General features: G+C 41.2%; 1 protein-coding gene across 1 annotated transcript in view; it reads left to right on the top strand.

Annotated features, from left to right (window-relative positions):
- The window catches only part of LOC309553520 (solute carrier family 22 member 4-like), a 126,245-nt gene that overhangs the window by 81,027 nt on the left and 31,896 nt on the right, over window positions 1-13,322 (top strand). The window contains exons 5-6 of the mRNA XM_082254766.1: window positions 6,240-6,366; window positions 11,365-11,465. Of these exons, the coding sequence (XP_082110892.1) occupies window positions 6,240-6,366; window positions 11,365-11,465 (228 nt within the window). The remainder of the gene's footprint in view (window positions 1-6,239; window positions 6,367-11,364; window positions 11,466-13,322) is intronic.

Raw genomic sequence — 13,322 nt, forward strand, 5'->3', positions numbered from 1 at the left:
AGGGGGCAAATCCTTCTGGTCTTAAAGTGGTTAAGGGCCTGTTCATACCTGAATCGCACAGGAACTCGGACCGATTGGTGTTCAATTAGTAGTGCATGCGCTACATTTCAAAAATGCACCACACCAAATCACACAGTACCGCAGTACCATGCATTCTGGTGCAGGCAAACGCACTGCATTTGGGGTGCTGTTACCAATGTATTGGGACCTGCAGCAGAACGCAAAGGCACGCACATGGAACGCGTCTTTCTAGCATCTTGTTCTGGTTGTAAACCGGCAGTAGGGATCATAATTCTTCTTCCTGAAACATTTATGACTCCAGAGTGCCTGAGCTGAGATACAGTAGAGGACCTTTTTAAGCTACATAGCTGTATCGCTACCCTTGCCGAAGCCACTTAGTCATTTGTGTTTTCTTCTGCGGCTCGACTCCAAGAATACCCAAAGCCCCTCTTGCATATCTGGCTGAATAAAAGTTACTGTAAGCCCCTTACAGCCCCTTTATACAAGAGTATAGATAAATATAACTTGGCTGTGAATTAGTACCAGGAAATAGACAAGACCTTTTAGTGGTAAATGAACTCAACGTATTGGTACAGGCTTGAGCATAAATGAACACACAGAAGGTATGTTCAGACCATAGGTGTGCGCACACCCAAATCATCCAGTGTGGCACAGATTTTCCCTGTTTAGACCCCTGATATTTCACCCATACCCCCTAATGGGGCTCCTCAAAAAACAAAAACATTTTTTAAAAAAAAATTATAAAAATTAAAACTACTGACACCATCCACTGCTCTACTGACCCCCATCTCTGCACTACTGTTCATTGCTCTGCTGAGGCTTTCATTATATATACACACACAAGAAATGAGTTTGAGCTTTGGGTTGCATACCATAATGCAATAGGCTGTGCACACCTATGGTTCAGCCAGTCTTCTGGACAATATAATCATTATGCCGGTAACTTAGAATGGAGTTCTCTGTCACTAGCCTGGAAATAACTCATTAATTGGCAAAGTCAGCAATAAACTGACTTTAGGAGAATTTTAGACATTTTTTTGACATTTTAGGAGAATGGCCAGGATAGTGAGCATTCCAGGTATACACAGTAGCAGGAAAACTACATCAGAAAGCAGCGCCTAAAACTGAGAATGATACCCCTGGAGCTTTTCCTGGAGGTGTGTCACATGTAGACAACTTCAGTGGTTGTCTACCTGGCCCTCACATCAAACCAAAGGCTAAGCAGTTTATTTCAGGCACAGTGGTCCTCTGGGGAAGCGGTGGAGCCTCTGATGACTCCATAGGATCTGTACTTCCTGATCTTTTCCTTGTTGCTGCCTTTGTGAATCCATGGGATTGGAAGTAGTTCATTCGTATTATTTGCTTAGTGAGGCAAGTGCTTACACTGGTGGCCTTGTCTGACATGAAACACTTTGCAGGTTTTTAATACAAGAAGGTTGTTGAGACCCAGTTCTTTGTCTTGCTTGAGCTAGTTCCTGTCTGCCTCCCAAAACAGGGCATCCTTATCCTGTTATGTATATGGTCTGCTTCCAGTTCACCCAAAGGAAGTGACCTTCTATTGGTTGGAGAGTCTATCTCTCAGCCTCTACTTTCCAGAGGTTTTAAAGATGGACCATGTACTGTTGCTCCAATTTCTAGTTCTACCATGTCACATTGACTCAGCATACCATCATTCAACCCCATGGTCTAGGGTGTTCAGGTTCGACCAGGTTCTGACAGGATGCACTTCACTAAATTTATGAGTGCTTCCAGAGCTTTGGCTGCAGATAACTGTTTCACAGATCTGCAAGGTTGCCACTTAGGCTTCTATCCTCACTTTCTCTATGTTCTACCAGGGGTTTTAGGTAATTGCAACCATATTGGTGCACTTGCAACAGGAATGGTTGGGTGCAATCCGTGTTGCCTTTTTTGTCTGCTCGAACAACCAGGCTTTCAGAGTGGGCTTTTGGGGTGTGCCGTTGAAGGAAGGGGAGCACCTTGTGGGCTTGTCCTAGGAATTTAGATGTTGGTACAGATGAGGATGGTATCGCAGATGGTGCTCAATTGTTTTCCTACCAGGTGGACATTCGGCCTCATTTGAAGCTAGCTTGTGGTATAAGAACCCTTGCGCAGGCTATTTATGCTGTTGCCATTGCATCAAGAGTCTGAACATTTGTTTGTCTATCCCACTGTGGGATTGCTTTGACCAGTCTTAGGTTAAGTATTGCACTTGCAAACAGTGGTTTAGGTAGCCAGAATACCTAGTCCTTAGAAACCTACAAGGGTAGGAGCCACCAGCGCACAATCATCTACGATTCTTAAAGTTAATTTAAAGAGCCAACTATACAGCTGGGCGCAACCACCAGCAGTAATTGCTGCACATTTGACCAACAACATCTGAACATCATGGGAACCATGCAGATATGTCAGCCAACATGATAGGCAGGTCCTTTTAAGGCGCATTCCTTCAGCACTACTGATGGGCTTAGTAGTCCTCACTGCAGCTGACTCTGACAGGAAGGCTGCAGCTTACTCACTTTCTTGTAGTATAGGATTTAAGCTCTCCACCCTAGTAGCTAGTTTTTGGTCTACCACATGTATGCTGCCATGTTGGTACCAGGAAAAAAAAATGGTATCAAATACTTACAGTAATGTCCCTTTCCTGGTGCCAATTCATGGCATCATACTAAACAATTTTCTGTTTTTTAGTAATCTGCTGTGGTCTCACTTTAGCTGGTATTTGAGGCTTCAGGAAGATTACCAGTGAAGGTAGGCAATATCGAATACCTATACAGGAAGTAATTTCCCATTATGCCACCTTCATTTTATTGTATAACTTCAGCCAAAACATTCTATTTCTCCTTTTAGAGTGAGAGGACTGGGAAACAAGGATTTCGGGCACAAATGTTTTTTTAAAAAAACAAATTATTTTATTCAAAACATATTAAAAACAAAAGAAAAGTACAGGCATATAATTATGTGTTAAGGACCAAACCAGACCCATAGATGGTCTATATTGTGGTGTATCTTAATACATACAGTTAAGAACAATGGTTTACATACATCTTAAAGTACAGAACAATTAGTAGTCATATCATTCTCAGGACTATTCACTCACGATCAGACAGAAACCACCGGCGGACACCAAAATAGACAAGGTGTCGGTCCGTGGGATCAACTGAGAGTGTGAATTAACTTCCACCATATAATATTTGACCTTTGCTCGACATGTTTCGCTTTCTTAGGAGAAAAGCTTCATCTGGAGCATATCATTTCGTTTGTCTGTACAATAATAGTCAGGCATAAATCTCAATTCCGTAGGGGAGTTTTTTAACGAAGAGGACTGTTGTGCGTTTGTGGAAAGCACCGTATTTTGGCACCTATATGAGCATGTAGTAGTGAGGGTAATCACTCCATACTTGCAGACCTGGAGAGGACGGGAGCCTAATGCATATAGCGTGTCCCTTATGGTTGTCTAAACGTCCGTGCCGCGCTATTCCAAACTTGCACACAGTCCTCGCCGGATGGGGTAATGCCGCCAAGGATGGCGGCATTACCCCATCCGGCGAGGACTGTGTGCAAGTTTGGAATAGCGCGGCACGGACGTTTAGACAACCATAAGGGACACGCTATATGCATTAGGCTCCCGTCCTCTCCAGGTCTGCAAGTATGGAGTGATTACCCTCACTACTACATGCTCATATAGGTGCCAAAATACGGTGCTTTCCACAAACGCACAACAGTCCTCTTCGTTAAAAATCTCCCCTACGGAATTGAGATTTATGCCTGACTATTATTGTACAGACAAACAAAATGATATGCTCCAGATGAAGCTTTTCTCCTAAGAAAGCGAAACATGTCGAGCAAAGGTCAAATATTATATGGTGGAAGTTAATTCACACTCTCAGTTGATCCCACGGACCGACACCTTGTCTATTTTGGTGTCCGCCGGTGGTTTCTGTCTGATCGTGAGTGAATAGTCCTGAGAATGATATGACTACTAATTGTTCTGTACTTTAAGATGTATGTAAACCATTGTTCTTAACTGTATGTATTAAGATACACCACAATATAGACCATCTATGGGTCTGGTTTGGTCCTTAACACATAATTATATGCCTGTACTTTTCTTTTGTTTTTAATATGTTTTGAATAAAATAATTTGTTTTTTTAAAAAAACATTTGTGCCCGAAATCCTTGTTTCCCAGTCCTCTCACTCAATTAGCAATTAAGGATAGGGACACACCCTAAACTGGATACTTCATGACCCAGATAGCTGCTGTCTGTGGATACATGGCTTAGAATAAAAATATTTCTCCTTTTAATAGATAAACAAAAGGTTAGAACCTCTGTTAGATTTTCATTGCCACCTGTGTCACCACTCGGGACATTTCTCCTCATTTCTTGTCCTGGCGGAAAGTAAGAGAAAATATCTCCAGCATGGATTCAGCTTAAAACAAAAGTGCATTTTTATTAGAGAGGGGAAGAGGTGGAACTTCTGACAATATTTTGTTGCTGTCTGAGTTTTATTCTCCTAGTGACTTCCGCACTTTACATTTCTTTTACTGGCGTCACAGGCTCAGGAAGTGTGAGAAAGCCTGTCCTATGGGATCAGAAATAAAAGCCTGACAGAAATATGAACTCTTCTCCATGCTTTCAAAAACGAAAAACTCTGTTTTTGGGATGAAATTAGGCTTTAAAATATTGCCTTAACTGCAGTTAGTTGTGTAAACATTATATTTAACGCTAAATTATTTAACAAACAATTTTTAATAGGCTGTATTTTAATTTATATGTTTTATTTTTTAATGTTTTATCCACGATTCACACATTTCTGTCAAGTTAACCTTATATACTGTAGGTAAATATGTTAATTGTGAGTAAAAGTTGTGTAAATTTTGGGTGAAACATTGATAAATAGACCCCCTAAATTACAGAAAAGCTTATTGAAAATTGTTTGTTAAATAATTCAGCTAGCTGTTTACACAACTGGCTGATGTGAAGGCAATATTTTAAAGCTTATTTATTGTTGGAATAAATACAATTCAAATTACTAAAATTGAAATAAGCTTTAAAACACATTTAAATAAGATGGCATGTAATTTAGCAGTCTGTTTATCAATGTTTCACCCAAGATTCACACATTATATTGACAAAAATGTATGACTCTTGGGTGAAAAGAAGCCTCTTAGTGTCCTATTTGTAACAAGAAGTATATACAGTATATTGTGACAGGCTATACAAAGCCTGGATGTCTCACCACTTCCTCAAACTGAATCTTTCTAAAACTGAGCTCATAATATTTCCTCCTCCACGTGCCCCTTCCCCGGAATTCTCTTTCAAGATCAATGGAACAACTATCAGCCCTTCCACACATGCCAGGGTGCTAGGGGTAACCCTGGACTCTGCACTGTCCTTTCAAGCTCACATCCAATCCCTGTCCAAATCATGCCGCCTTAACCTCCGCAACATCGCTAGAATACGGCCCTTTTTAACCAATGACACCACCAACCTTTTAATTCACGCCCTGGTTATCTCTCGCCTCGACTATTGCAACTCCCTCCTCATTGGATTACCCTTACATAGATTATCCCCCCCTTCAATCCATAATGAATGCTGCTGCAAGACTTATCTACCTTACCTACCGTTCAGTGTCCGCCACCCCTCTCTTCCAATCCCTTCACTGGCTTCCACTCACCCAACGAATAAAATTAAAAGTGCTAACAATAGTTTACAAAGCCATCCACAACTCTGCCCACATCTACATCACTAACCTGATCTCAAAATATCAACCAAGCCGCTCTCTTCGGTCCTCCTCCTGCTCTCTAACTCCCTTGTCACCTCTTCCCATGCTCGCCTCCAGGATTTCTCCAGAGCTTCTGCCATTCTTTGGAACTCTCTACCCCAATCTGTCCGACTGTCCCCTAATTTATCCATCTTTAGATGATCCCTGAAAACCCTTCTCTTTAAAGAAGCCTACCCGGCTACTAACTAATAACACTGTTTCACTTGCTCCATCAGCTCATCCCCCACAGCTATTGCCTTTTGTATCAATTGACCCTCCCTTTTAGATTGTAAGCTCTAACGAGCAGGGCCCTCTGATTCCTCTTGTTCCAAATTGTATTGTAACTGTAATGTCTGCCTTCATTTTGTTAAGCGCTGCGCAAACTACTGTTGGCGCTATATAAATCCTGTATAATAATAATAATTAGTATGATTAAAAAATATGTTTTTTGCAGGATTATTCCAGAATCTCCACAATGGCTGATCTCTCAAGGACGGATAGAAGAAGCAGAAGTCATAATAAGGAAAGCAGCAAAGCTAAACAAGGTTTCAGCACCAGCTGTAATATTTAAGGCATTTGAGGTAAAAAGGTGTGCTACTCTCATCTGGTCGGGTGTCTATACATTGAAACTGTAAAATGACAAAGCAAAGGGCTTTGCTGGAGTAATGATGAAAGCACTGAAAGTCATTGAATAGATCTATTTAATCTGTTTAATAAAAACATTAATGGTGTGTGTGTAGGCAAATCAGCCACAAATCCGATGGACCAAAGTCTTCTGCAAAAGAATCCTCACCTAGACTTAGATTAAATGAAAGTGCTAATAAACCATGCATTTTTTTCAATGATTTTAACTACAGATATCTAAACTTACATGCTGCCTCTCCATCTTTTAATGCTTGCCTTTCTTTCTCTTGCTGCCAGTCCCACAATCCCTGCTCTCAGGTGTCCTTTTTGTCTTGCGGGGTGCTATAGAGCACCCCGCCATGGTCACCTATTCATGCACCCTCCAATGAGAAGACTAAAGCTCAAAATGATGATGCTGCACAGGCTGCCTGAGAGGACAACACACTAAAAACAAGACGAAGACAAAACTATTAACAGTGGCTGTGACAAACTCAATATGTTTTAGATAGAGTAGGAAAATGTTAGTACCCCTCAAGCAAATTAAAAATGGCAACTGTTCTTATCAATTTATGGCTTGCTTTCTAACCCCCCTTACGACTGCTCACCACATATGCATCACTGTGACAGTGATCACATGATTGCTGATCCTTCCTGCCCCCTGGCTTTCAGAATAGTTTAAAGAGATGTTTGGGTAGGCAGGAAGGAATTAATGGAAGGTGCACACATGGACAGGGCATTTCATAGAATAAACACAACACAAACACTTCCACACTTACAAGCTAGGCAGCAAAAACTCTACACGGTTATAACAAAAAACAGAGGTTTCTGTTGTATACATTTGCAAATATGTGCAGAAGCCACACTGCCTTGTGTTTGAATTTTGCTCCCCCAACTCTAATCTAACAAAGCTCCCATCTGTATCTACGAGTAGAGGTAATAAATTGGGGGCAAGTACTGTTTGTCTAGAGGTAGCCCATTCCTTCTTAAGGGCCTGTTTACACCAGGTTGTTGCTGTAACATGTGCATTACTGCAACACGTTTTAATAGCATTGGTGTAATTTGGTGCCATTATAAATGCCAATGCCCTTTGCTATTGATGGGCAATGGTAATGCAGTAAGGTGCATTGCAGTGGGCTTCCAAAAAATCATGTTTTGGAAGTGCACCACAGCACATGGTAGTGTGTTGCCAAGCTTTGCTCTGCGCCATTAAGAATGGCACTGCATCACATCAATGCATACAAAGTGCTTTGTCATGTTCAGTAACAGGTGCAGTAACAGCATAGTATGAACAGACCCTAAAGCTTCCAAGACACATCAGAAGCCCGGAACACCACAATGGCAGCTGAATATTTCCAGTGTGTTTCTGCACCAAATCCAAAGTGTTACAACTATCAGCTTTTTTTTTTTTTTTTTTATGTCCGTGTCCCATTGGAGAGATTTCCCTTCATTTACTGCCGCTGAGATGCAACAGGAAGTCAAGGGAAATCTCTCCAATGTGAGGGGAATTCTTTTAGAGCACTGTCACCAAAAAAGGTGTCCCGATTGGAAGGTTTCCCCTAATCTCTCGTTCTGTTAACCGCATTGCTCACTCGCCCTGAACACAGGAAGCCGTTCATTTGCACTATCTTGGCGTTCCCAAATACTCACAAGGATCGCCCGATTGTGGGTTTCAGCTGTCCCCTCTCAGCCTGCACAAGGCTGGTTAGCACACAACATCAAATTCTTATCCATCGGGATTATGTGCAACTAAAAGAATTCTTCCTGACACTTCTACACAGCATTTTCAGTGATTGGCTCGAGCAATCTGTTCACTTGGTTTTTAATCCAAAACGAAAGAAAAAAAAAATATCACTATACATATACTGTATTTTAATCAGGGGTATTTACTACTCTGTATTGGAGGCCATAAATACCCCAAAGAGGAACTTCATTCCCCCTTACATTTTTTTCACTATAACATGTCACCTTGTTTGCGGAGTTGTCTTTAACCACTTGCCTACTGGGCACTTAAAGAGGAAGTAAACCCTCTGAAAAAAAATGTGTAAAAATAAGCTGTAAAGACAAAGGCATAATGAGCTAGTATGCATTGCATACTAGCTCATTATGAAGTACTTACCTAAAAATGATGCCCCCGCAGTGCCGCCCGCTCAGTGACAGGACAGCCGACATGTTCGGCCGTCCTGCTTCCTGGATCGCATCCTCCAGACAACTGATTGGCCGGAGGTGCGATTACATCCCTCCCGCGCATGAGCGTGGGAGCCGCTGTTCATGGCACAGGGCTCTGAAGGAACAGCACGGGTGGCCGTTCCTTCAGAGCGCATGCGCCGATGACGTCATCGGCTGCATGCACTGTAAATATCTCCTAAACGGTGGATGTTTAGGAGATATTTATAGCACCTATAGATAAGCCTTAATATAGGCTTACCTATAGGTAAAAGTCTTTAAATTGGGTTTACACCCACTTTAAACCCCCTTCCTGCCCAGGCCAATTCTCAGCTTTCAGCGCTATCGCACTTTGAATGACAATTGCACGGTCATGCAACACTGTACCCAAATTACATTTTTATAATTTTCTTTCAAACAAATAGAGCTTTCTTTTGGTGGTATTTAATTACTGCTGGGGTTTTTATTTTTGCTAAACAAACAAAAAAGACCAAAAATATTTTTTTTAAAAAAATAGGTCATTTTTCTCCTTCATTTATGTGCGCTGATGAGGCAGCACTGATGGGCCCTGATAGGCACTGATAGGCTGCACTGATGAGCACTGATAGGCTGCACTAATAAGGTGGCAGTGGTGGGCACTGATGGGTGGTACTAATGGGTGGCACTGATGGGCACTAATAGGTGGCACTAATGGGCACTAATAGGTGGCACTGATGGGCAATGATAGGCACTGATAGGTGACACTAATGGGCAGCACTGATGATAGGGCACTGATAGGTGGCACTGGTGGGCACTGATAGGTGGCACTGGTGGGCACTGGCAGGTAGCACTGACCTGCACTGGTAGGTGGCACTGGTGGGCACTGGTAGGTGGCACTGGGGCACAGATGATCCTCTTCTCTTCGGGACCGATGTCCCTGTAACAGCAGCTGGTGATTGGCTTTTTTTTTCTCAACGTGGGGAGAGAGAAAAAAGCTGATCTCCGGCTGCGGTTTACATCACATGATCAGCTGTCATTGGCTGACAGCTGTTCACGTGGTAAGGGGCGGGATTGGCCGCTTATTTGGATCTGTGATCAGATGAGTCTCATGGACTCACTGATTACAGAGTGAGCCGCACACAGGCAGCTCATGCATGGGAGGACGTACATGGAAGCCCTCCCAGCAATTATGGTCCACACTGTAGCCGTCTTTTGGCTATAGCGCGGACAGGAAGTGGTTAAAAACATACTGACATGCCTAGCATATACAGCATTTCTCACTGTAATCCATCACTGCATTGCTGCTAACAGGCTGGAGAGGTTCCAGGATGATCTGGGCTAAGTGAAGTGGGTTGAATAATGCTGGTCATCAGTCTGACCGCATCTAGTGGCAGAAAAAATATTTTAGTGGATTTTTAGACTTAAGGTGAATATTGCTGCAAAGCTGATTTTGGTATTGCTTCTTTTAATGGGTTGTTTATTTTTATATTAGTATGTTTAGATGGAGTTCTGCTTTAAGAAAATTAAATTGATATCACTGTAAAGTCTCAAGCCAACGCAAGACTTCCTCAGGATTTTAAAAGACCTTTCCAGTAACAATATTTTGTTCCCTCGTCTTGTTGTACATATAGATTGTAAATATTTTTTTACTAATGGCAAAGAGCACAGAAGAGGGACCCGAGAAGAGGAAGAATTCTTTGCAGAATTGAGCGTTATCACTTCTAAATTCATTTCACTGACAGCATGCAGTATGATGTTGAATCAATCAGACCTATTGTATTTATAAAAGTATAAAACCCATTTCTAAATTAAACAAAACAATTTGTTTAAAGTGGTTTTTAAGCCACTTGCATCATTTTCTTTAATCCTCTTTGTTTCCTAAGCCTGTGTACCTCTGTCCATGTGTTTTTAAAAAAACCTGGTTACAGTGTGCTGCTCAGTGATCACGTGACCGTCTCCTCTCCTCGTCTGACAGCTACACCAGGCGGGGCCGAGCTTCCCCTGCTAACGTCACTCAGGGGGAGAGCGAGAGCCAACTGGTCACGTGATCGCCGAGCAGCATACTGAAATCAAGTATTCACAGCATTTTTTTTTTGTAGAACACATGGAACAGAGGTACACAGGCTTAGGAAACAAAGAGGATTATATAACCTATTAACATTTATTTCAGCAGGAGGAGCTGCAGGTGGGTCGTAACATGGAGCAGACAGGCAGGGAGGGGAGGGTGACAGAGGAGCACACAGGAGAACAGAGCAGGGCTGTGAATGACAGAGGCACGTACACCGACTACGGTGTCAAGGCTCAGCAGCCACAATACACTGTGGTCAGTTAACAGGGGGGAGGGTAGAAACTAGCAGGATCAGCCAGGTTTTTTAGGTGATACAGGGGGCCAAATTACACAGCACAAGCACTGTGCTGTATAACATGCTTTCGGTGAACAGGATCATTTTTTTTTTTTAGGGTAACAAAGGCTTTAAGTAGAAACATTTTCTGAACATTATCATAATGTAGAATATAAGGATCTAAAACGTGTACAGTATTGTAAATGTGTAAAAAAAATTGGGAAACGTTACTGCTATTTAATAAACCAATAAAGAATTGGTGTTGATTTTGACAGGTTGCTACATGTGGCTACATTCTTATGCACAGAACATTAATAAATACTGGAATCAGATTCATTAGCAGGTACAGTGTTCTCTGCCTTGGTTGGCTGAATTCTGTGCTCTTAAATATTTAAATTCCAAAGTATTGATAGTACAAATCTCACTAGACCTAAATGGGTAAATAATAATTAATTCTGTCTTCCCAAATAGCTGGATGATATTAAACAACGGCAAAACAAACGTCACACTATTCTGGATCTCTTTAAAACACACAACATACGTGTCATCACCACCCTTTCTATCTTATTTTGGTAAGTTCAAAGGAAATGGTTATTATAAGTTTTCGTATCATTTCTCGGATATAGGGTCATGGTGGAATAGTGGGGGGAGTGTCTTCATCTCAAGTCAAATAGAATAGAATAGCCTCCAAGAAAGTCAGAAACCGTATAATGGCACCACAGACAAAAAAGCTTCAAAATGTAAAATTACACAAATCTTTATTCCAAAATGTCATAATCCATAAAAATTTGTTTAAAATTCAATCGCAGCTGAAACAGTAAAATGTACTCAGCAATGGTAAGGGAACATAACCTTGATCATATAAATGGACTACAGAGACACCAGACACATTTTGAATAGGGGTTTATTTGATCTTCTTCAGAGATGCTCTTATGTAGAAACTAAGATGTGAAAACCGTAACAAGTATATTTATAGGTTGATACAATAGAACGAAGACAAAAGTCACATAGAGTAACTGACTGAGCAGTGTTAGATTGTATGCTTCACCGCAAGCAGCTAAAAGCAAAATCAAGATGTGGAGCTATCTCTCAACAGAAACCACAGGGGGAGTGGTAGGCAAGCCGGTGGGCTGCTGTCAAATGGCCAAGAAAGCACCACTATACATGGGGAGAGTGAATATATATGATGGAGTGTTAAAATAAAAAAATAAAAATCAAGCAAATTTGGATAAAACTCACACAGATCAATAGCCTGATGTAATCTCAGTGCAAGCAAACGGGTTGAGCCAGCATGGATGCCAACTAGCACATACTAAAGTAATTGCTGGATAAGGGTGTCTTGTGGCAAGATGGTCATAAATCTGGGTATATAGAAAATGGTGAAGAACTGCAAATTAATAAAGTGCTGACGATAGCACCCAAAGATACATCAAAAAAGGTGCTTACTGACAAAAGAATAACAAAGAGTTTTAATTTAATTTTTATAATTTATTTATTTTTGAGTATTGTGGTTAGCGCTGATTACTACACATTTATGAATTGCTTTATCTGACCCATTGGTGATTCTTGAGTCAGATAGGCTTGATTACTTGGTGGTGGCGGAACAAGGAGTACTTTATTTTATCTGATCACCACAGAGGTGGACAAGACTGAGGTTGTTCTTTCATTTTTATTTAAAAAAAAGTTTTGGGATTTTTTGCACTGGTTCATCCTTAGTATTAATCTATTTTTATTCACATTAGCAATTATGTTTTTTTTATTTTACTATTTATCCTTTGATGAACACACCTTGAGGTGATTTATTGATCTTATTTGCACATTAAATATTGGGTCATTCACTATTTATGTAAAAATCTGGCGCAGCACATTTTCTTTGTTATTGATGTTTATTTGTGTAGTAAAAACACATTGAGAGATAGCTGCCGGAGTTAATTGTTAAATTTCTTTATTCACTATATTGCACATTGACCTTAGTTGCACTGACAGTCTTTATTTATAAACTCTTACAATATACCCTGTGAAGTGACTGACCCTAACTGATACACAGAGAAGAAACAAATCCTCCTACATAAGTTGTACCTGATTTTCTGCAGTCCTCTTCTTCTCTACATCTGTTCAGAGTCAAGGAATGATAAAACTTGCCTGGGCTGTCAAAAGGGTGTGGAGAGCTTAGTTACACTGTACAGAGCTCAGTGAGGTGAGCTCTGAGAGCTGATTGGAGGGAAGGGGCACACGCCCGTTCACGCAGTACACAGAAAGAGAGCTGAGTATGTCAATCTGCTTGAGCTCCCTCCCCTGTCACCTTTTTTCTCTTGGTGTCAGGGGAACTTGGTAGAAGGGATTCATGCTGATAGCAGGGGAATAGGGAAGCAGACAGAAATGACACTTAAGGCACTTCATTGAGACTAGTATACACTATAGAGGGATAT

The sequence above is a fragment of the Pelophylax lessonae genome (assembly GCF_965119305.1).
Source record: "Pelophylax lessonae genome assembly, chromosome: 4".
Lineage (NCBI taxonomy): Eukaryota > Metazoa > Chordata > Amphibia > Anura > Ranidae > Pelophylax > Pelophylax lessonae.